The 22950-nt window shown below is 45.2% G+C and overlaps 1 protein-coding gene across 3 annotated transcripts in view; it reads right to left on the reverse strand.

Moving 5' to 3' along the window:
• The window catches only part of Ser (protein serrate), a 358811-nt gene that overhangs the window by 322479 nt on the left and 13382 nt on the right, over positions 1 to 22950 (reverse strand). For all 3 annotated transcript variants that reach the window (XM_070089146.1, XM_070089145.1, XM_070089144.1), the window contains exon 2: positions 21805 to 22143. In XM_070089146.1, the coding sequence (XP_069945247.1) occupies positions 21805 to 22143 (339 nt within the window). The remainder of the gene's footprint in view (positions 1 to 21804; positions 22144 to 22950) is intronic.

Consider the following 22950-nt stretch of genomic DNA (forward strand, 5'->3'; position numbering starts at 1 on the left):
TTCTATTTTTTAACCACTATTAGTATTTTTCACTCTACTAATACTGCTACCACTATAACTACTACTACCACTACAACTACAACTACTACTACCACCACCACCATGACCACCATGTGATCAACAGATAACCCTTTCGTGTGCCCTTGTGCTGAGAGTTCTTCCCTGCTCTCCAGAGCTCCCTTCCTTGTCCTGCCGTCTATCCCTCCCTCTTGCTGTGCCCTCCACATCTCTTCCCTTCCTTCCTTGCTATCCACACCTTCTTTCCCTCACCCTCCTGCCTTCCCTCTCCTCCCGGCCTTCACGTCATAGACTAATGCCTGGTCACCCTCTCCACAGGGGAGCCCGGCAGTACGTTAGCCAGCACTGGTGCACTGAATTAACTATGCTACCACTAGCTATTTGGCCTCTACCTTCACCTCCTGATGGCACACTAGGGAGAACTAGCACTAGTCCGTGAGCGTGTGCCAGAGTTTACTGACGCCAGCTTGTGAGTTTTTTACTGCTAACGCAGTGTGAGTTGAAGGCAGGCTTTCTTAGTGGCCGATTGACAGGTTGATAATACCAGTGGTTGACAGCTATCTCACGCTGGTTGATCGGGCACCACCTGTTCAGAAACTTCTCTAGCCTGCAGTAAGATAAAGAGACGTAAGAAAGCGTAAGCCTCTTTTGTAACGCCGTTTCGCTCGATAAAATTACCTTTGAGAGCTTATGCTCTTTTAAGTGTCTGTTCTACCTACTTTCCTCTTGAAGACTTGTGCCTCCGTACTGGCAATATTACGCATATCTACTGGTGGAATATTAAAGAGTAGTAGATCTTGAGTGATGAGAGAGTGTTGTACAGTTGTTTACGATCCCGGAATGTCCTCCAGGTAGACTCCAGGTAGACGGATCTCTTGCTTTTCACCGCTTTTATCATACATTTCCTCCCGTATATCTCACTCTAGCCAGTGATGTAATCAACCTACCAGCTAGTCAGCCAGCAATCAAGACAACCAGGTAGTCAACTAGCCAGTTACTTAGCAAGCCATACAGACAGTTAATCAGCAAGCCAACCCGTGAACCAGCCAGCTAGCCAATCAACCAGCCAGCCAGTCAGTCAGCCAGCCAGACAGCCAGCCAGCCAGCCAGCCAGCCAGTCAGCCAGCCAGCCAGCCAGCCAGCCAGCCAGCCAGCTAGCCAGTCCGCCACTTTCACGAGTACATGAACACCACAAGACGCGAAATATTCAGATCACATCATACAACTTGCAGCATCAACGCGTTGCATAAATCAAAGTGATGGTCTCAGGTAGGCGAGCCATTAATCCAGGTGTTGTGAGAACGCAGGAGGCCTCTTCCCCTAACATTTCTCTCCCGGGAATCAGTAGTAATTACCATATTAAATAGTCGATTATCCTGAGGCAGGTAGGTAGGTGAGGCAGACTCACGTGTGTAGAGGCCTGTGATGTAGGGCCTTCTGAGCACTTCCAGCCTCCTGTGTGCCAAGATGGAGACAGTTCCAGCCTCCTGTGTGCCAAGATGGACAGTTCCAGCCTCCTGTGTGCCAAGATGGAGACAGTTCCAGCCTCCTGTGTGGCAAGATGGAGACAGTTCCAGCCTCCTGTGTTCCAAGATGCAAATGGAGACAGTTCCAGCCTCCTGTGTTCCAAGATGGAGACAGTTCCAGCCTCCTGTGTGCCAAGATGGAGACAGTTCCAGCCTCCTGTGTACCAAGATGGAGACAGTTCCAGCCTCCTGTGTGCCAAGATGGAGATAGTTCCAGCCTCCTGTGTGGCAAGATGGAGACAGTTCCAGCCTCCTGTGTGGCAAGATGGAGACAGTTCCAGCCTCCTGTGTGGCAAGATGGAGACAGTTCTAGCCTCCTGTGTGCCAAGACGGAGACAGTTCCAGTCTCCTGTGTGGCAAGATGAGAAGTTACGCCCAGAGTCCGTCAAAAAATTGCGTATTGCAAATTAACATGGGAGCAAGTGGCGCCAACTGGGGAATCAGGTTAGCCGGACCTGAGTCCTGGAGGCGGGCAGTACAATACCTACACCCTGAAGGAAAGAATATTGCAGTTCGGAGGGTCAATGGAACTGCGATGTCCGAGCACTTCTGGCAAGACAGCTATTGATTGAGTGATGTTGAAGTGAATTTCCTTTTTTTTAAGCCACCCCTTTACCTCTGTGGAAGACAGCCATGGTGTTCTCAAAAAATTAATACACTATTAATTTTAAATTGTGACTAAATAGATTTTGTAACCTCGCCTAACCTTACTAAAATTATCATAATATAACCGATCCTAAACTATTGATACATTATTATCGTGACGTTCAGACTGATGTTCCCGTAATTGTTTCGACACTGGATTTACGCTCTGCTTGCCTCACAGCGCCAGGTTGGTGTAAATAAGAACACAGTGCGATTTATGGCATTGTGAAGATGTTTCGCCCACCAGGGATTATCAATTCAACTCTGAATTGATGAAGTCTCTGTTGGGCGAAACGTCTTCTCGTTAAAATGTTATAAATAGCAAAGTGTTTTATTTACATGCTGTCAGTAAACACTACCACTGTTGTGTCACCACGACTATAATACACATAACTGATCGTAAGTTCTGGCTATGATACCACACATACACACCACGCCCACGACACATACCACGCCCACGACACATACCACGCCCACGACACATATCACGCCCACGACACATACCACGCCCACGACACATCTTAGGCTAGGCAGTGACATTTTTTAAAGATGCGAAATACAGCTGAGCTAAGACAGATGAAGTTCAACCATTAACGTTAATGGGTCATGTCTGACAGAGACTCGTGTCAGGACACGTCTGTCATGTTTCCTGGTCAGGACACGTCTATCATGTTTCCTATGTCAGGACACGTCTGTCATGTTTCCTGTGTCAGGACACATCTGTCATGTTTCCTGTGTCAGGATACGTCTATCATGTTTCCTGTGTCAGGACACGTCTGTCATTTTTCCTGTGTCAGGACACGTCTGTCATTTTTCCTGTGTCAGGACACGTCTGTCATTTTTCCTGTGTCAGGACACGTCTGTCATTTTCCCTGTGTCAGGACACGTCTGTCATGTTTCCTGTGTCAGGACACGTCTGTCATGTTTCTTGTGTCAAGACACATCTGTCATGTTCCCTGTGTTAGGACACGTCTGTCACCCTACCTCCAATCCCTCACTCCCTACCTCCTACCCATTACTCCCTACCTCCAACCCACCACTCCCTACCTCCCACACATCACTCCCTACCTCCCACACATCACTCCCTACCTCCCACACATCACTCCCTACCTCCCACGCATCACTCCCTACCTCCCACCCTTCACTCCCTACCTCCCACCCATCACTCCCTACCCCCCACCCTTCACTCCCTTCCTCCAGCTCATTACTACAAAACCCACCAATTACACTTCTTCATTACCTCTTAGTTCCGCCTCTCTCCACACTTTTTACACTTGACACTCGTCAAGTAACAACTTAACGTAATTTAAGTAACACATAAATCACTAAAACGTTACCTTAGCTAGCAAGGTGTCATAGCATCTGGGTGATGGGAGGTAACTAGATTTTGACCCAGAGAATGGAAGGGTAGGTGGTGTGGTGTGGGTCAAGGGGACTCGAGGATCATGGTAACCCACGTCTGGTATTATCAGCGGCGCCATAACATAATAAACCCTACAAACGAATTATAGTATGATACAACCACAATATGACACATAGAACTGAAATCTTATAGGGAATATGGGCGAGTGCAAATAGGAAGCGCGTCTGTCCTGCACTAAGTAGACGAAGGATCAAGCCTACACCACGTCTTGCGCTGAATGACCCACACGGGTTTAGCGCTTAGAAACGTAGCAGCACACTGCTGATGTATCCTATTTTGCTAAATTAAAAAAAATCGTCCGGTACTGTTACATGGTGGGCCAGGCGGAACTTTCGCCAGACACGCCATTACAAGGCATCAGAGGAGGCGTGAGTCTTGCTGTGGTCCGCCCGAGCCTCGTCGGGCGGAGAGAGACAAGCAGCGGCAGTGTACAACATATCATTTGACTTTTAAAGTGGCAGTGAAGGAGGTCGGGGGCGGGTGGAACACACGTACCTCCGCTGGGGGTCCCAAGCCTCCACTACCTACAGTAGCAACGGGCCCTAGCACCAGGCTGGGGCCCGTGGCTACTGCAGGTGGAGACCAGGGACCCCCGACAGCATCCTGCAGCCCTCGGCTACTGTAGGTATGCCTGGACAGGGTTTCGGGGGGAGTCAACGCCCCCACGGCCCGGCCTGTAACCAGGTGGAGACCAGGGATCCTCAACAACATGCTGTGACCCATGGCTACTGTAGTGGTGGAGACCAGGGATCCTCAACAACATGCTGTGACCCATGGCTACTGTAGTGGTGGAGACCAGGGATCCTCAACAACATGCTATGACCCATGGCTACTGTAGTGGTGGAGACCAGGGATCCTCAACAACATGCTGTGACCCATGGCTACTGTAGTGGTGGAGACCAGGGATCCTCAACAACATGCTGTGACCCATGGCTACTGTAGTGGTGGAGACCAGGGATCCTCAACAACATGCTGTGACCCATGGCTACTGTAGTGGTGGAGACCAGGGATCCTCAACAACATGCTATGACCCATGGCTACTGTAGTGGTGGAGACCAGGGATCCTCAACAACATGCTGTGACCCATGGCTACTGTAGTGGTGGAGACCAGGGATCCTCAACAACATGCTATGACCCATGGCTACTGTAGTGGTGGAGACTAGAGTATCCCAGCACCGGCTGGAGATCTCTAGACTCTGGATTAAAGTCGTTCAAACGAGACACTCATAATATTTCAGGAGAAAAAATCACCAACACAAACTTGAAGAACTAGATACATGTGTAACACCTGGGCGTCTCTACTGGGGACAGTTGAAGATTAGGTAATCAGTCCCTCAGTCTTGCAAAACTATACATAGAAGACACTTGAAGATCAGGTAATCAGTCCCTCAGTCTTGCAAAACTATACATAGAAGACACTTGAAGATCAGGTAATCAGTCCCTCAGTCTTGCAGAACTAAACACAGAAGACAGCTAAAATGAGGTAATCAGTTCCTCGGTCTTGAAGAATCAAACACAGACGAGAGTGAAAGATTAAGTAATCAGTCCCTCATACTTGGAGTTGGTGAAGAGCACCGTAGTCTTCATGACTACGGTGCTCTTCACCAACTCCAAGGCTGAGGGACTGATTACTTAATCTTCTGTATATAGTTCTACAGTCTTCATATTATGTCCTTGTAGTGCATTGATAAAGCCACTGGAGGGTGAAACGTCTACAAATAAAAATACCCAAATGTAGCTCATGTGTCTAATTCTTCGGGATACACCAATGATGAAAGCCGACCAGAGGAGGCTTTCTCAAGTTATCACATGGAACCCAAACCCGGCAGCAGTCTATATAACATTGATTAGAGGGCGCCTGCACGTGTCAATAGTTGCACGAACCTTACCCCTAGTCACAGTACACCAGTGTTGAAGATTTGAAACCTATCGGAAAAGGCGTTCTCAAGTTATGAAAAGAAAACTTTGAAGAAAGAAAAAATTATCGAACTATAAAAAGTTCTCCTTCAGGGATAAATAATAATAATAATAATAATAATAATAATAATAATAATAATAATAATAATAATAATAATAATAATAATCTATGGGGAAGTGGAGAAGAATCCTTCCTCTGAATTCCATGCGTGTCATAAGAAGCGACTAAAATGCCGGGAGCAAGGGGCTAGTAGCCCCCTCTACTGTATACATTTTTTTTTCTTTTTCGGGTCACCCTGCCTCTGTGGGAGACGTCCGTTGTGTTAAAATAATAATAATAATAATAAAGCACTCTCCATATCCAGACCATTATTGAGGTAAAATAAAGTTAACAATCTTCCCCTCAAGTACTCTCAGCGTAAATCTCAATATTATATTCACTGGGAAAATAGAACTGACATCAACTCAGAACCTGGAGTGACGAACCTCAAAAGACACAAACTCAGGTATTAAGTAAACATCCGGAGAAGTCAGTGTGAGCAGGCTGGCCATCTGCTCTCTCTCTCTCTCTCTCTCTCTCCCACATTCCGTTGGTGTGTCAATGCCACAGCATCCCGTCACGACAGCATCTCCTGGCTCACTGTTTCCAAGCATCGACTCTCCGCTTCCTTCCAGAGTTGGCTCAGAGCTGGCGTTACCTGCGCCTGGCGAAGCTTCGCCCCACCCCCATCACAACTTTAATGGTACCTGGCGGCGGTTTATGCTTAACCCTCCCCCCTCCCCCATCACCCTAGAAACTAGTGCCTTACCCCAAGGCGATAATAACACTCACGTTCCAATATACCATAGGACGTCTGGGTAATTTTTCTTCTGGATGACATTTGTTTGCGCTGTTCCGGAGAATCGCTGCTAAATAGTTACCTAGGTAGGTAGGGGTATAGGGGGGTTGGGGAAGGCGGTAGTTGGGAGGGAGAAATAGGAGGGACTTGGGAGGGAGAAATAGGGGGAAGTGGGGGGAGAAAGGTGAGTGTAATGAGGAAAGGTGAAGAGACAGGAAAGACAGGACTAAGGAAGAACCAAGAGCGTCTCTCAGGACCCTTAACCTGTGTATGAATTCACAACACACGCACAAGCCATCTTTGTGATGGAAGGAAGATGGAGGAGGAGGAGGAGGAGGGAGGTTGTGGTGATAGCAGTAAGGTAGTGGAGGAAGTTGTGGTGATGGAAGGTAGATGGAGGAGGAGGGAAGTTGTGGTGATGGAAAGAAGATGGAGGAGGAGGGAAGTTGTAGTGATGGAAGGAAGATGGAGGAGAAAGTTGTGGTGATGGAAGGAAGATGGAGGAGAAAGTTGTGGTGATGGAAGGAAGATGGAGGAGGAGGGAAGTTGTGGTGATGGAAAGAAGATGGAGGAGGAGGGAAGTTGTAGTGATGGAAGGAAGATGGAGGAGAAAGTTGTGGTGATGGAAGGAAAATGGAGGAGAAAGTTGTGGTGATGGAAGGAAGATGGAGGAGAAAGTTGTGGCGATGGAAGGAAGATGGAGGAGGAGGGAAGTTGTAGTGATGGAAGGAAGATGGAGGAGAAAGTTGTGGCGATGGAAGGAAGATGGAGGAGAAAGTTGTGGTGATGGAAGGAAGATGGAGGAGGAGGGAAGTTGTGGTGATGGAAGGAAGATGGAGGAGGAGGGAAGTTGTGGTGATGGAAGGAAGATGGAGGAGGAGGGAAGTTGTGGTGATGGAAGGAAGATGGAGGAGGAGGGAAGTTGTGGTGATGGAAGGAAGATGGAGGAGGAGGGAAGTTGTGGTGATGGAAGGAAGATGGAGGAGGAGGGAAGTTGTGGTGATGGAAGGAAGATGGAGGAGGGAAGTTGTGGTGATGGAAGGAAGATGGAGGAGGAAGTTGTGGTGATGGAAGGAAGATGGAGGAGGGAAGTTGTGGTGATGGAAGGAAGATGAAGGAAGTTGTGGTGATGGAAGGAAGATGAAGGAAGTTGTGGTGATGGAAGGAAGATGAAGGAAGAAGTTGTGGTGATGGAAGAAAGATGGAGGAGGGAAGTTGTGGTGATGGAAGGAAGATGAAGGAAGAAGTTGTGGTGATGGAAGAAAGATGGAGGAGGGAAGTTGTGGTGATGGAAGGAAGATGGAGGAGGGAAGTTGTGGTGATGGAAGGAAGATGGAGGAGGGAAGTTGTGGTGATGGAAGGAAGATGGAGGAGGAAGTTGTGGCAAGAGAAAGAAGACAGCGGAGAGAGAGGATCTGGTGGGAGGGAAAATAACGCTAATGAAGGGTCCAGGAGCCTTCCTGAAGATCACGAAGTACAGTGATAACTACCTGACTCTTTCTCTCTCTCCTTCTCTGTAAAGAAACCTGTTCTCTCCTTAGATTACCTAGGACACCTCTCTCTCTCTCTCTCTCTCTCTCTCTTCCTCTTTTTTTTCTCTCTTCCTCTTTTTCTCTCTCTCAAAAATAAATTATCCTTTTGACCACTCTTGATGTCCAGAGGCAGCAGTTCGACGTATGTTCAGCTGGTCAGGGATTAGTGAAATTAACTGATCAAGTTGCCTTATTATCACAGGTGTTGGTCGATAATTCACTCACACCTGGAAGGCAAATTACTGACACATGCTGGAACTTTGTGTTTACACTCACCTCTCAACCTACTCACCAGACCCTTAATACACAGCGGAACCATTGGGGTTATGTCAGGGTGCAGAATTGAATCCTCTCCTTCCAGTCTGTTTAATTCATGTTTAACGCTAAACCCTCGTGGGTTACTCAGCACAAGACGTGGTGGAGGCTGAGCGCCAGACAGACGCGCTTCTTGTCTGTACTCACCTGTATGTCCCAAATTGTCCTTCCAGCAATTTTCGCATTCCAGTACTCAAGTTTCAGAGGGTACAGGTACCTTACAAAGCGTTAAATTTATCTTATTATTTGTGTTGATTATACGCGTATTTTTTTTATTTATAAAACTAACATACACTGGCATCCCAGATGGTTGATGTACAGACATTGTTTACGTGCAAGCAAACTACATATTTGAACTTCAAAACAGATGCAGGAAGCCGCGAGAAGTTGGTAACTAAGCACGTCAAGTCGACTGAAGGGTGACAGGGGCTAGGAACTTGAGCTCTACTTCTACAGAAGGTTAAGTGACAAGGGCCAGGAGCTTTAGCTCTGCCAACGTAGGAGAAGCTGGTTAAGCAGACACACATCAACAGAAAGAGATGAGGTAGCCTTAATGAGGAAGAGAGCCACCATTATAGTGGCCGGCGCCATAATTACCACAGATAGAGGTCACGATAACAACCTCAAATATTCGTCTTAGTTAGCCTCCTGCCTCCCTAGAACCTCACTCTCATTCAATCAACATCCACCTTTCCAGAACCCTCCTCTCTTCCACATGGTTAGTTTCCGCCCACTCTTCCACATGGTTAGTTTCCACCCACTCTTCCATATGCCGTGTCTTCCCATCTCCTTTTCCATATGGTTCACCATCTTCCCCAGTCTCCCACTTTACCTACCTAACCACTAACATGTCCCTCATTATCCTTCAAGTTTACCCAACCTTTCACTTTCTTCCCACCTACTGAGATATCTTCATAAAAATTCCATTTCTCCTGTGTAAGGGATAGGCTACCCTGAGAGATGGTAATTCCCAAGTAATAGTAACTCCAGCTCTGCTGGAACGAAACCTTTGAAGTTGCCGTAAGCTGATAAACGTTTAATGGAATACTTGACTATATCCTCACTGTCCTACTTGAGTCTCCCAGCTCAGACTCACACATTTCAACACCTGGTATGAGCCCCAACTTGCGTGATGGAATATGACGGGGAAACATAGTTAGCTTTTGTTCCACCGTGTAACTATCATACAGAATAGGGTAGCAGCACACTGCTGATGTATCCAATATTACTATATAAAAATAATTCAGACCCCTCCAACTATCCTTCATGTTCATCAGTTTCCTTTTTAATCCATGTTTTCTAATCGCCGTTTCTCCTTTCAAGTTACTTCCCACCATCATTTTTTTGCCCTCCCTTTCCCCTCCTCTTTTTCCATAGAGTACTATCCCTCCCAGGGAGTTCCCACTCACCACACAGCTACTTAACACTCGCCCACCCTCTCCTTCCCCTATCATAAATGACCTCCGTAACAGGTGAGACCATGTCCCTTGTTCTTTTCAAACTATTTTTATATTTTTTTCTTATTGTGTATTCCTCAGATTAGGTTTCCGGGATGTGTTCTGTAATTGTATATGTGCATCTCCACTATTTGTTCACGCTCTTTTATTTCTCACTGCTCCGCTTTCCCTCTTTATATTTTTCTTATCCTCTTTATCATATATGTCTTTATTTTGCTCTCTTTCTCTCTCTCATTTGTCATCTCCTTTTCTCACCGCACTTCTTCCTCCCCCACCTTCTAGGGGCAGCAGTAGTCAGGAAAAACAACAAATAACGAGAAAAGCTCCAAAAAATCCAAACCAAACAAGGCATTTTGTGGTAGCCTAAGAGGCGGAGACCACCCTGGGAAAAGAGTGGATTAAAGGAACCAGGCAGCCTCCGACCGTACCAAATCATGCCTAATGGCACACCATACCTCAGGGGTTCCTCGACTACCAGAGCTCAATTGACAGTTAAATGCGTCACGATCATTGACAGAAGACAGCGACTTTATGGGCGTGTAGAGTGGAGAGGAAGGTAAAGAGGACCTCAAACCTGTCAGTAAGACTGTCCATTTATGCGGAGCCTAAGTTCCCGTTTTCTGTTAGAGAGAGAGAGAGAGAGAGAGAGAGAGAGAGAGAGAGAGAGAGAGAGAGAGAGAAATATATACGTACTTGCCTATATGTACTCTTCGCTGGCCGCTACTGAGTTTACTGTCTCCTGGCTGCGTGAACCCTAGTCATGCCTATTTTTAAAGCTGTGTGTCAGACTCACGAAAATAAACCAGAATATAAAACACATTTCCCCGTCCTGCAGTAACCTGAACCTGTAATTACCACTCTCCCCGTCCTTGAGACGATCGTAGGTTAGCTTAGATACGTCAGGAACCAGGTCAAGTGTCTCTGGGCGCTGGTCCTAGGCAACTGACCCCCACTCGAACATTGGGGCATATGACCTAAGCTTTTCGCTGGCTTACCTTTAAAAAAAATATGATGCTCGTCATAAAAGTTCGTTAAACACGTTGTCGAGACTGAGAGCGACGTTTCTACTTGAGACTCGCTACCCACAACGTTTATCACACCTTGTGGAACATCCCGAGGGTATACTTCACTGAGATATATAATACCGGCAGACGTGTAAACTAGATACATGTGCAACGTTTTGAAGTTCATATTAATTTGCTTTTCGCTCGTCAGGAGCTTTTTTTAATCTTCTGAAAAAGATTCAAATTAGCCAAACATATTCTGGTAAAAGTTCCCGTTTTACAGGTTTCTGATTTACACCGACGGAGTAAACAAACAAAGGTGCAGCTCAAGATCTTACTATACCAACGTTTCGCTCTACGTAAAGCTTTATAAAGTCGATTAACTTAATAAAAGTCCTACACGGAGCGAACCATTGTCACAAACGCTAACCCTACAATTGTGACTTTCTCGTTACACCTGTGTCTAATTACACGTGTGTGTTGTTACACCTGTTTCTTGTTACAACTGTGTCTTTCCACTACCGTCGGCATTACACCTTTGCCTCCACCAAGGTGGTAATAGCAAGCTACCACTACCTTGATGACACCCTGTAAACAGCGGTTGTGGTGGGCTGACATGTTGTCCTATCACAGGGAACAATACACTCATCCATGGAGGTTATTAGATACATCTGTTGGTAAATTCCCCCCTCCCCCCTTCCCTCTTCCTCCCTTCCCTTCATCCCTCACTCCCCTTTCTATAATTCCCCCGGGGCGCCAGAGATATGGAATCACACCAAAAAGACAAAAAATTTTTTTTGAAAATTTTGGGTACGTCGCGTCCATTTTCCCACCAAAACAATAATGTAGCAGCCTAATTGCTAGACGAAAACTAGTTTAATTCTTCTAATCTAAGAATGTGCATAACTTTTTTTTTTTTGCAGAATCTCCTTCCATATTCTCTTCATTCTTGATATATTCCGCAAAATTAATGGAAATAGCGAATTTCTGCAAATAGGCTGCATGATTATATACACTTGGAAAATCCTAGGACCTAGAGGGATTAGTATCAAATTTGCACGCGAAAAATCACTCCCTATGAAAGCAAAAGACTCGGCAGACGATGCAACATCCCCACAATGAAAAGCAGGGGTGCCACTTGCACGATAATAGACAACACAATAAGTCTCAGGGCCCAAGACTGTTAAACTGCCTCCCAGCATACATAAGGGGGATTACCAATAGACCCCTGGCTGTCTTCAAGAAGGCACTGGACAGGCATCTACAGTCAGTACTTGACCAGCCGGGCTGTGGTTCATACGTCGGTTTACGTGCGGCCAACAGTAACAGCCTAGTTGATCAGGCCCTGATCCACCATGAGGCCTGGTCTTAGCCCGGGCCGAGGGGGCGCTGACCTCCGAAACCCTCTCCAGGTACCTCCAGGTAATTTAGAGGAAGCCCTCTGTGTCATTCACAGTGTAAGTTTCCGCTGGCGATGAGTTGCCATTATTGAGTCTTGAAACATGACAGGTAAACAAGAGTGTTTACCACCTTGACCACGGGCGATGGTGTTAGACACAGAAGACGCATTCAGTGGCTTGTAACACAGCTACACTGAGCGCTTTAAACTAGCTGGCTCTGTCTGTCCCTTCTCTCTCTCTCTCTCTCTCTCTCTCTCTCTCTCTCTCTCTCTCGTGCCCTCTGTGCGTGGGAAAGTCGACGACAAAAACTATAGCCAGGAAGTCAGGAGTCATTCACTGTTCTCGCAGAGGCAACCACTTTCTCTATGAAATGTTCACCTCTCCATCTCTTTCTCTCTCTCTCTCTCTCTCTCCTGATTTTTTTTCGATTTTCCTTCATGGCCCCAATTGCCCTGTTATGCTGCCTTTTCTTTCTACTCCTCAGATCCTGCTCTGCCTCTCACCCTGCCCATCTTCCCAACGTCCTCGCGTTCCTTACAGTCAAGTTTATCACCATCCCTCCCTCCGTCAGCTCATCCGTGTGTGTTCATAAAATCAGTTTATCAAGTCAGTGAGAGGCAGCTCCTGCTCACCTGACGCTCCCTGACCTCCCTCTCCCTTCGCCCTGTACGGGTGAGGGCGTGGGTGTGGGTGCGGGCGTGGATGCGGGCGTGGGTGTCCGCCTAAGTCTGCCAACCTCCATCTCTCCCACTAATGCCCATAAAATTAAACGTCAAGTAAATCATCCCGAAGATGGGCCCAGTTGGTAGGGGTGAGAGAGAGAGAGAGAGAGAGAGAGAGAGAGAGAGAGAGAGAGAGAGAGAGAGAGAGAGAGAGAGAGAGAGAGAGAGAGAGAGAGAGAGAGAGAGAGAGAGAGAGAGAGAGAAAGAGAGAGAGAGAGAGAGATGCAAACACGTTCAAGATATCTCTTAGAGGAAAATAACACTGAAGGGTTAGATTACAGGAAACTCTAAATGTAATTTCAAGCCTTATCTTAGATACATACGCCATATATTCTCCAGGAACCCATTTGGAAACTTATTGCCTTTTAAAATCCTACTTTGGATTTATTGCCCTCCAAAAAATCCACTTGCAAAGCTGCTCTCTCTCTCTCTCTCTCTCTCTCTCTCTCTCTCTCTCTCTCTCTCTCTCTCTCTCTCTCTCTCTCTCTCTCTCTCTCTCTCTCTCACTCTCTCTCTCTCTTTCAGAAGCAAGCAAATGCAAGAGATACACTGCATGGTAAATACCGCAGAAACCGCCACTGAAAACTGGGGCACTTTTACGAGTCTATTTATATGACCCGTGCATAGAAACCCGTGTGCAAAACCGTTAACACTGAGAACATAACGAGGGCCGAGGGACTTGGTAAGTCCGTCGCTTCTGCTGCTGCTGGTGCTGCTGCTGCATCCCGTGACCACTAGCAGGGGTAAAATCAAGCAGAAAACTAACCAGAAAAATTATTAGCAGCAGCAGCAGCAGTACCACCTCTATTACTATCTGGTGGTGGTAGTAGTAGTAGTAGTAGTAGTAGTAGTAGTAGTAGTAGTAGTAGTAGTAGTAGTAGTAGTAGTAGTAGTAGTAGCAGCAGCAGCAGCAGCAGCAAAAAAGCAATACTGATAAGAAAAGGCAGCAGCAGCAAAAGCAGTAACGGTGGGAATGACAGCAGCAGCAAAAGCAGTAACGGTGGGAATGACAGCAGCAGAAAAAATATATTGGTGATAACGACACTCCCTCCAGTAGTAGTAGTAGCAGTAGTAGTAATAACAGCAGCAGCAGTAGTAGTAGTAGCGGCAGCAACAATAGCAGTAGCAGCATCAGCATCAACAGACTCACCGTTGTCTTCTTGAGAGATTTCAACGCTCCAGCAACAGTAAGCAAGAAGGATGTGAGAGGTCGGCGTGTGTGGTAACGTCTGCCAAGACGCACTCCATTATGTCCTCTGTAACACAGCACAACACTGCCTCTTTTACCCCTCTCGCCGCACTATCTTGAATGATCGCATCCGGTGCCAACTTAATTTACCGAGTCTAGATAAAGAGGAGGGCGAGAGGTTAAACTGCGCTTCGCTCACGATCTGTTGTTCTTACTCCCAGAAAGCCAGTGGTTACCAAAGCAACGAGATGTGAACAAAATATATGTCAACTACAGCTAGTTGGATACTGAGATTGGGGGTTTAGAGGGGTTGCAGTGGGTGGTTGTGGAGGGGGCCGTGCCAGTGGGTGGTGTTGGAGGGGGCCTTGTCAGTGGGTGGTGTTGGAAGGGGCCGTGTCCGTGGGTGGTGGCTGTTGGTGGGGCCCGTGTCAGTGGGTGGATAGTAAGGGAGAGAGCACCTTCCTCACCTGATAATGGCCACCATAAAGTGCTCTTGTAGTAGCGTGTCAGGGCTGGACCGCTCCTACCCTCCTTCCCACCTACCTACCTACCTGGAACCACAGCCCGAACCTAACTGCCAGAGACCGCGACCGGGAGTCCTGCTTATCAGAGGCCACCTACCTCCGGGAACCCCTAACATGGGAATGTCTACCACCTCGGTCACCAACCAGAGACTCTTCCTCCGGGGACAATGTGAAACCTTCCTTCGCCGGAGACCGTAAGAAACCTTCCATCTCCGGGGACCACTATCTCCAGGGTCCCCAACCAAAGACTCTTTCTCCGAAGACCGCAAGTAACCTTCCATCTCCGGGGACTACTATCTCCAGAGTTCTCAGCCAGAGATTCATAACCAAAGACTTTCTATCTCTGGGAATCATAACTAACGACTATTTCTGAGGTTCTGTTTCCAGGAACACTGAACCTCAAGAAAGTCCTCGCAAAATACACAGCCAACGTGTTGTTTCCAACGATTAAGCCTGCTGTAACTGTAAGTTGCATACGTTTACGTATATGTTAATATGACATAACTTAGGTTAAATAAAATTAACGCGATCTAACCTAAAATAACTGAAAGTTAATGTTACACATGGTTTATATCGTAGGGAAATTACCAATGTAATAATGTTCGTTCCGCAGAAATAATCTCTCTCTCAACCTGTAAAAACCAGACTCATTTAAGGTCTTAAATGGTATAAACCTTGGTAATAAATACCGACAAGTTGGTTTAGAAAGACACGTAAGCAAACACTATGACATATTTATTAGAAAACGTTTCGGTCCTGGGACCTTGATCACTTCTAACTGATCAAGGTCCCAGGACCGAAACGTTTTCTAATAAATATGTCATAGTGTTTGCTTACGTGTCTTTCTAAACCAAGGTCTTAAATACCCAGAATTTCGGACATGAAAAATTTATCTTTAAAAAAAAAATACAAAAGACAAAAGAATCTTGTCAGAGTATTTGTTACTTGAATCCAAAACTAATACGAATGTCTGAATAAAATCAAAGATTTCTAATGGCACTCAGGAGGCGTGACCCCAGGTCAGGCCCCTCAGGGGTAGTAGCACCCTCGAAACATGCCACAGGTATGACACAGGTATGTATAGGTTTAACTACAAATCCAGAAACTGAGAACGTTGAGAATCACCTGGAATTTAATGTTACAGAAAATACGAAAGTATGGAAATTAAAAATTCAAGGTCTAATGTTTTTTTGTTTTACTGATAGTTAAAAAAAACTGATATTTCAGTCTTCTAAAATTCTAAACGTCAGATAAAAGAAAACTGTGGAAAGAGTATTAAGAATGTTTCCTCATTCTTAAATGATGTTTTAAAAATGTTTTAAATCTGCGTGATAATATGAGACCCTCTTTGTATAGTTTTTTCTTGGGGGGGGGGAGGGAGGGAGGAAAGGTCAACAACACATTGAGGATAAGAAGTGGAGTATCGCCTCACCTCCCTCCATCCTCACTAATTCCTCCCACACTTCTAACTCCTCACTTCCTCTCTTCCACACCACTTCCTCTTTCCTCTCTCCCTAACCACTAACTCTCTACTCTTCCCAATCCTTCCTTTTCCCCCGCTCTTTCACCTTTCCCTCACTCTCTAGATTTCTCGCCCTCTTCCTGTCTTCCCTCTCTCTCTCTCTCTCTCTTTCTCTCTACCTTCCCCTCCGCTAGCAACATAACACCAGGTGAAGAGGCTGGAACAACACTCGCTAATTTATCTCCTGAATGCTTCAGACCTTTACAAAACAAACCAAATTAATTCCACTTGCATGATAATGAGACACTTCCTTCGTCACCAGTAATGACGGAGACTCACCATTACCCGCTACACCACCATCACCCACTACACCATCACCCACTATAATACCACCATTACCCACTACACCTACACCCGCAACAATACCACCATCACCCATTATAACACCACTATCACCCACTATAACACCATCACCCACTATAACACCATCACCCACAACACCTACACCCACAATACCAACATCACCCACTACACCATCACCCACTACAACAACACCCACTACAACACCATCGTCATCAGTGCACCCCCACAACACCAACAGAGAATACAACATAACTAAGCAAATACCAATTACGTCTACAACAACCACAACACCAATACAAACTACAGCAGCAGTAGCAGCAACACAAAATACAACTCCGCTACAGCACCAACAAAAGAAAATCGCCAACAACTGAAATAGCAACAATAAACTAAAAATGAGAAAGAAAAATAAAGAAACTTTAGAAAATAAAACAAACATATTCTTACAGAGAACATCAACAAAGAAACGAGAGCATAAACAAGGAATCATAAATAATATAATAAAACAAGAAATAGAAATAACTGATTCTCTTTATTCCTAGCTCCCGTCTCCTAGCCTATTGTCATCGTGTTTAAGGCTCTTATTTGAGGTTAAATTTACGTCTTCACTGGTTCATGTAACCTACCTTAACCTGACCCAAATTCGAATAAGATCATTTTTTTCTGTATATAGCGAAAGATCAGGCACAGACGCTGAGTAATATGTAAAATAACGAACGGTGGAAAATGAGGATGAATCACGTTGCCAGGAGCTTTTCCACTGAGCAGCCTCGTCTAATACGTTACCTGTGCTCGTGCATTTCTAAGCAGTTTTAAGAACGTTAGAAATACAGCGTAACAGAATTTTAAAACGATTAAGGTTTAGTTTTGGTCTGTTTAAATCGTGCAGAAACTGACACACTGAAACACGTTCGAAAACGGATTGCTGTTTGTGTTTACAATGAACTCACGGTCAACTGCGCACTCATGTATAAGGAAAGCATATGTACATACACATGTATGATCTTAGGAACCTACATACCTCACCTGCCACTCATCTATGTTATACACAGTTCCACTTCGTCCACTTAAACTTCCACAACAAAGTGGATGGGCTATTAGCCTTTTATCTTCCCCCTCCTGTTTACCAGGACCTTGTTCAACTCCTTTCCATTCTCCCCTCATCTTCCTTTCCATCTCCTTATATTCTATGGTCACACATCCTTGTAATCCTCGTAGGAGGATTAACTGCATCAGCTAGGAGAATGAGTACTGCCAGCGTGCCTCATATTGTGGACATTCACATCATAGCTTATGTAGTCAAACATGCACGCCCCTTCTACAAACTCCCCCTTCTACCTGACTACACGTTTTCTTCTTCAACATCCCATATACATACAGGATATATACACCCTCAGCAAATATATACAGTGTATATATGCTGAGAGTTTAATCTAATCTCTGTTTTAGAGATTAAAGTATTCTCGTCTAGAGGTGAAATGGGTACGAAGAGTCTTAATGACCATAGTGTAGTCAATAGACTAAACCCCATTAATCACTTAACCAACCTCCCACATCTTCCCCTCCCTCCCTCCCCCCACAACTCTCCCTCCTCCCGCCCAAGAACAATTCATTTTAGCCAACAATGTTATCAGTACAAATATCCGGCCCAATAATTCCTCCGAGGTGACTCATTTAAATCAACACTTCATCCCTGGACAGCCAGCCGAGCGATCAACTTCTGAAATCTCTCAATGACGCTGTGTTTCTGCATGAACGGATGATGACAACCGCTTACTGTTTTTCCTCTCCCACTCACACTCCTCTCCTCACTCACACTTGCACACATACTCATTCACTCACTCGTACCTACACATTCTTTGACTTCGTAGAGCCAGTGTAGAACCCTCAAAATGTAAATGAGTGCAACTCAAAACCAACTGCCATAGCCTAGTGGTTAGAGTCGTAGCTCTGATCTGTGAGGTCTGGGGATCAACTCCCCGGCCAGAAGAGAAAGGAAAAACAAGAGTGCAGCTCAAAGTTCAAAGGAGTTCGTCCAGACTGGTGCCTGAGATGAGGGAAACAGATTATACACAGGAGCTAGGCTTTCTGTCACTGCGAGAACGAGAAACAAAAGGGGACAGGCTCACGTCATATAAAATACTCGAGAAGAGACAGGATAGACGAGGACTGGCTTTTTAACAAGAGGCGAAATAAAAACAATGGGGCATACAAAAGTGATCCAGAGGACTAAACCAAACTACATATTAAATAAAATAAGACAAAATTGAATGAATTAGAATTGAATGAACTCACGTCATTCGGTTTGAGGATAAAAAGATACAGACACAAAGAGGTATACGTGTACTTCTCTGTATACTGCTGTTAACAAGAGCGATAAACTATAACACCTATTTACCAGAGAATGTTATTATTATTATTATAACAATCAGAACTAAGCGCTAAAGTCACAAGGATCATACAGCGCCCCAGAGAATACTAAAAGATCACGTCATTGATGCCCCTCCAGTATCTGGCCTGCATCTGCCTCCTAACATTATACAACTTCACAGCAACCTTCAACTCATCAGAGCAAAGCCATTCACTTTTTTAAAGAGCTTTCAAGCTGGGTTCCATAACAAAGTTACAACTAGAGAAGAGAACCTTTCTACAAAAAAAATTTGAGAAATTTAATAATCCAAAATATGTCTAGGGGGAAATATTATGTACAATGAAATTAATAGCACAGCTGAAATCAGAGCTTCATACACACATCTCAATACCTAAACTGAACTTATTATTGACACAAGTCTTGCATCTCTTGTATCTGTACAGCAATCAGCTTAACTGTACCCCTAGGTACGTTACTTTATATATCAGGTACTTAGGCACGTTACTATATATGCTCTTATCAGGTACTTAAAAGTACTAGCTCGCCTGTCTGCGACTTTAGTGCATATGCGCATATATATATATATATATATATATATATATATATATATATATATATATATATATATATATATATATATATATATATATATATATATATATATAAGGAATTCGCAAGAGCAGGCTGATGCATGCAGGGGATGAGATGAAAAGCTGTAAGCCTTCTCCCTGAAAGCTGGCTGCCTTGGATCAAAGTGTAGCGCAAACTGCACGCCAAGGTATTGTCCAGTGTGGTGAGATTGGTATAGCACTGCGTACCTTGTTCGAAGGTTCGTAGGTTCGAGTCTCCTTCAGCCAGAGATCAGTGTTTGTATATATATATATATATATATATATATATATATATATATATATATATATATATATATATATATATATGTGTGTGTGTGTGTGTGTTTATAAGATATTTTCATTTAAATTACGAACGAAAATAACTGTTGTAACATAATATTAAATAAATGCAAAAGATAATGTGCATTGTAATATAAACTTTTAAAAGTTAACGTATTACTGACTTGAGTATACAGATCAAGTGCTGCCTTAATGACCCTTGTACAGTCGATAGACTTTAACCCCTAACAGGTTAGATGAAGTGAAAACATCTCCAGGATGAGAGACTGATAACCTCAGACTCCTTCATTTCATCTTCCACCGTTTTACTCTGTAATGGACTGATGAAGGTACTACCTGCCGAAACATTTCCCTCAATAAAGACACCCAAGTGTTGCACAAGTGCCTCATTCATCTGAATGTCAGATTTCTAAACCATTGTATAAAATCTCTCTTTCTCTCTCTCTCTTTCCATTCCGTCTCCTACTCAATTTTGTACCTTTCCCCTTCCACCCATTTCTTACTCTCCCTTTATCATATTTCTTCCATTTTATCTCTGGATCTCTTGAGCCTCCTTTTCCTCCTCCTATTCCTACTTTACCTCCTCCTCTTCCTCCTCCTCCTCTCACTCCTGCTGCCGCTCTCCACATAAAATTCCTCCTAAATCATTAACTACGTCCTAATTGCCAGTTTTTTCGTCCTCTCTTGCTCCTGGTCCATCCCAAATCCATTTAGGCAAGAGTCCTGCCTGTCCCAGAGACGTGACCACCTCCAGTACCACACTCTAAAGTGGTATCAAGCCTACCAGGGTTCCCTAGTTATGTGTTAATTGGAGAGGTGGGTGCAGGGTAGATGTTGGTGACTGTGGTGGGGCAAGGAGGCTTTAGGGAGAGAGTGGAGGCTTTAGGGAGAGAGTGGAGGCTTTAGGGAGGGAGAGAAGGTTGGGAATCTTGACTGAGGAAACGTTTCGCCCTGCAGTGGTTTCTTCAGTCCAATACACTGTCGCTGTCCCGTAATTTTAAGATTAGCAGCGAAGAGGTAATGGGTAGTCTGGAGTAGTAGAGGGTAGTTTGGAGTAGCAGAGGGTAGTCTGGGGTAGCAGAGGATAGTTTGTGGTAACAGAGGGTATTCTGGAGTAGCAGAGGATAGTCTGTAGTAGAGAGTAGTCTGGAGTAAGAGGGTAGTCTGGAGTAACAGAGGGTAGTCTGGAGTAGCAAAGGGTAGTCTGGAGTAGCAAAGGGTAGTCTGGAGTAGCAGAGGATAGTTTGTGGTAACAGAGAGTATTCTGGAGTAGCAGAGGGTAGTCTGGAGTAGCAGAGGGTGGTCTGTAGTAGAGGGTAGTCTGGAGTAGCAGAGGGTGGTCTGTAGTAGAGGGTAGTCTGTAGCAGAGGGTAGTCTGGAGTAGTAGAGGGTGGTCTGTAGTAGAGGGTAGTCTGGAGTAAGAGGGTAGTCTGGAGTAACAGAGGGTAGTGTGGAGTAACAGAGGGTAGTCTGGAGTAGCAGAGGGTAGTCTGGAGTAGCAGAGGGTAGTCTGAAGTAGCAGAGGGTAGTCTGGAGCACGAAAGGGTAGTCTGCAGTAACACAAGGTAGTCTGGAGCAGCACAGAGGTAGCTTTTTGATAGCAAGGGAGATTCGCGTATCAAAATTTAGGGGGTACAATTAAATCTTTCAAGAATCCGGCCTCCTCGTTTCCCCTGGACTTCTCCTCAGGAATGCCGCCTCTCGTAGAATGTCAATAATCCCTATAATTGAAAAGCGGGGAAATGCCAGAGCCAGGAATTTGAAGTGGCTTTTTTTTTAAATGGTCTAACTCCTTCCTAATGAGCTAAAAAAAATAAAGTCGAGAAAAAACAAGGACGAACTGTCCCCCCATTCTTTATAATTGGTGAGTAACATGCATTTTATTATTATTATTATTATTATTATTATTGATTTGATTATTTATGAAGGGATTCAGAGAAACCGGTTAGCCGGACTTGAGTCCTGGAGGTGAGAAGTACATCGCTTGCACTCTGATGGAGGGGTGGGGGATATTTTCAGTTTGGAGGGGCATCTGAACTGTAGTATCCACGCGCCTCTGGCAAGAAAGTGATGGAATGAATGTCGTGAAAGTATTTCTTTTTGGGTCACCCTGCCTCAGCGGGATATGACCAGGGTGTTAATAAAAAACAGTACTGTTTCGTCTTAAGTGAAAACGTGACACTTACCGTCCAGGAGAAGGTGAAGGGGAGGTAGATGTGGGGTTTGGGGGGAGACTGTGCTAAGGTGAACGACGATGGCCCCAGCACCTCTGAAGTATCTTCACCGTAGGTACACCCGCTCCTCGCCCCACCGCTCCCGCTGCCCGTGCGGACCTCGCCGCCGTCTTGGGCCACGCTCTGGTACTCCTTGAGGCACAGTGCCACCACCGTGCGGCACTGAGAGAGGCAGGGTCCTCCTTCTGGAGGTCTGGGCATCCCCCCGCAGCACCCGCCAGAGCGCACCTCAGAGCGCGGGTTCTGAACTTCAACCACCTCAAGCTCGAAGCGCCCCGAACTCGCCGCCATCTGTCGAAGCCAAGCAAGAATGGTCAGTGAGCATCTTCATGAACATGTTACAGGAGGCTAGGGGATGGGAGGGAATCTTCAGGAACACACAACAAAGCTAGAGGATAAGAGTCTCAGAAGATGGGAGTCTAAGAGGATGGGAGGGAGTTTCAGAGGATGGGGAGGGCCCTTCAATAACACACATTACAGTTGGGGCAAAATACTATTTGGATATAAATGTAGCCAGGGACGGCGTACCTCTACTACACACTCTCAAAATGGCACCGTCAGTAGTCATCAGAAAACCATACAATCTCTTCAGTTAATACTGAGGAATGCAAAGGTCACCATAACTGCTCATGAGGGTAACCCTCATACACACATACAGCATACTGAAGAAACATTTCATACACGAGTTTACCCGAAAAATATTAAAACTAGATGCAGATGTAATTCCTTATGAGACAACTCAGAAATTACCCTTGTTTCAGAGAAGCTTTTGAATCAAGACGAGCTTAAACATCACTCGCAAAGTTGCTCCACAACTCACCACGACACTGTCGCTGGTACCCACAACAAGAAATATACACAAATAACCATTTATAAGTCAGTGACTTGCAAATAATCCAAGCCGGACCGAAACGTCGTCGTAAGCTTCTCTCTCTTATGTACGGGTTATCTGTGCATTGTTCCAGTCACGGTATTGTGCCTTTTTGTTCTTAACAAGAAATATAAAAGTGCCGTGGTTAAACAAGGAAAGAATGAAAAATAATGACCCTTTCTGTTATGCAGTCTAGTAGGAAAGCTGTCTAGCATTAATCCTCATTT

Source organism: Cherax quadricarinatus, chromosome 27 (assembly GCF_038502225.1).
Source record: "Cherax quadricarinatus isolate ZL_2023a chromosome 27, ASM3850222v1, whole genome shotgun sequence".
NCBI classification, from domain to species: domain Eukaryota; kingdom Metazoa; phylum Arthropoda; class Malacostraca; order Decapoda; family Parastacidae; genus Cherax; species Cherax quadricarinatus.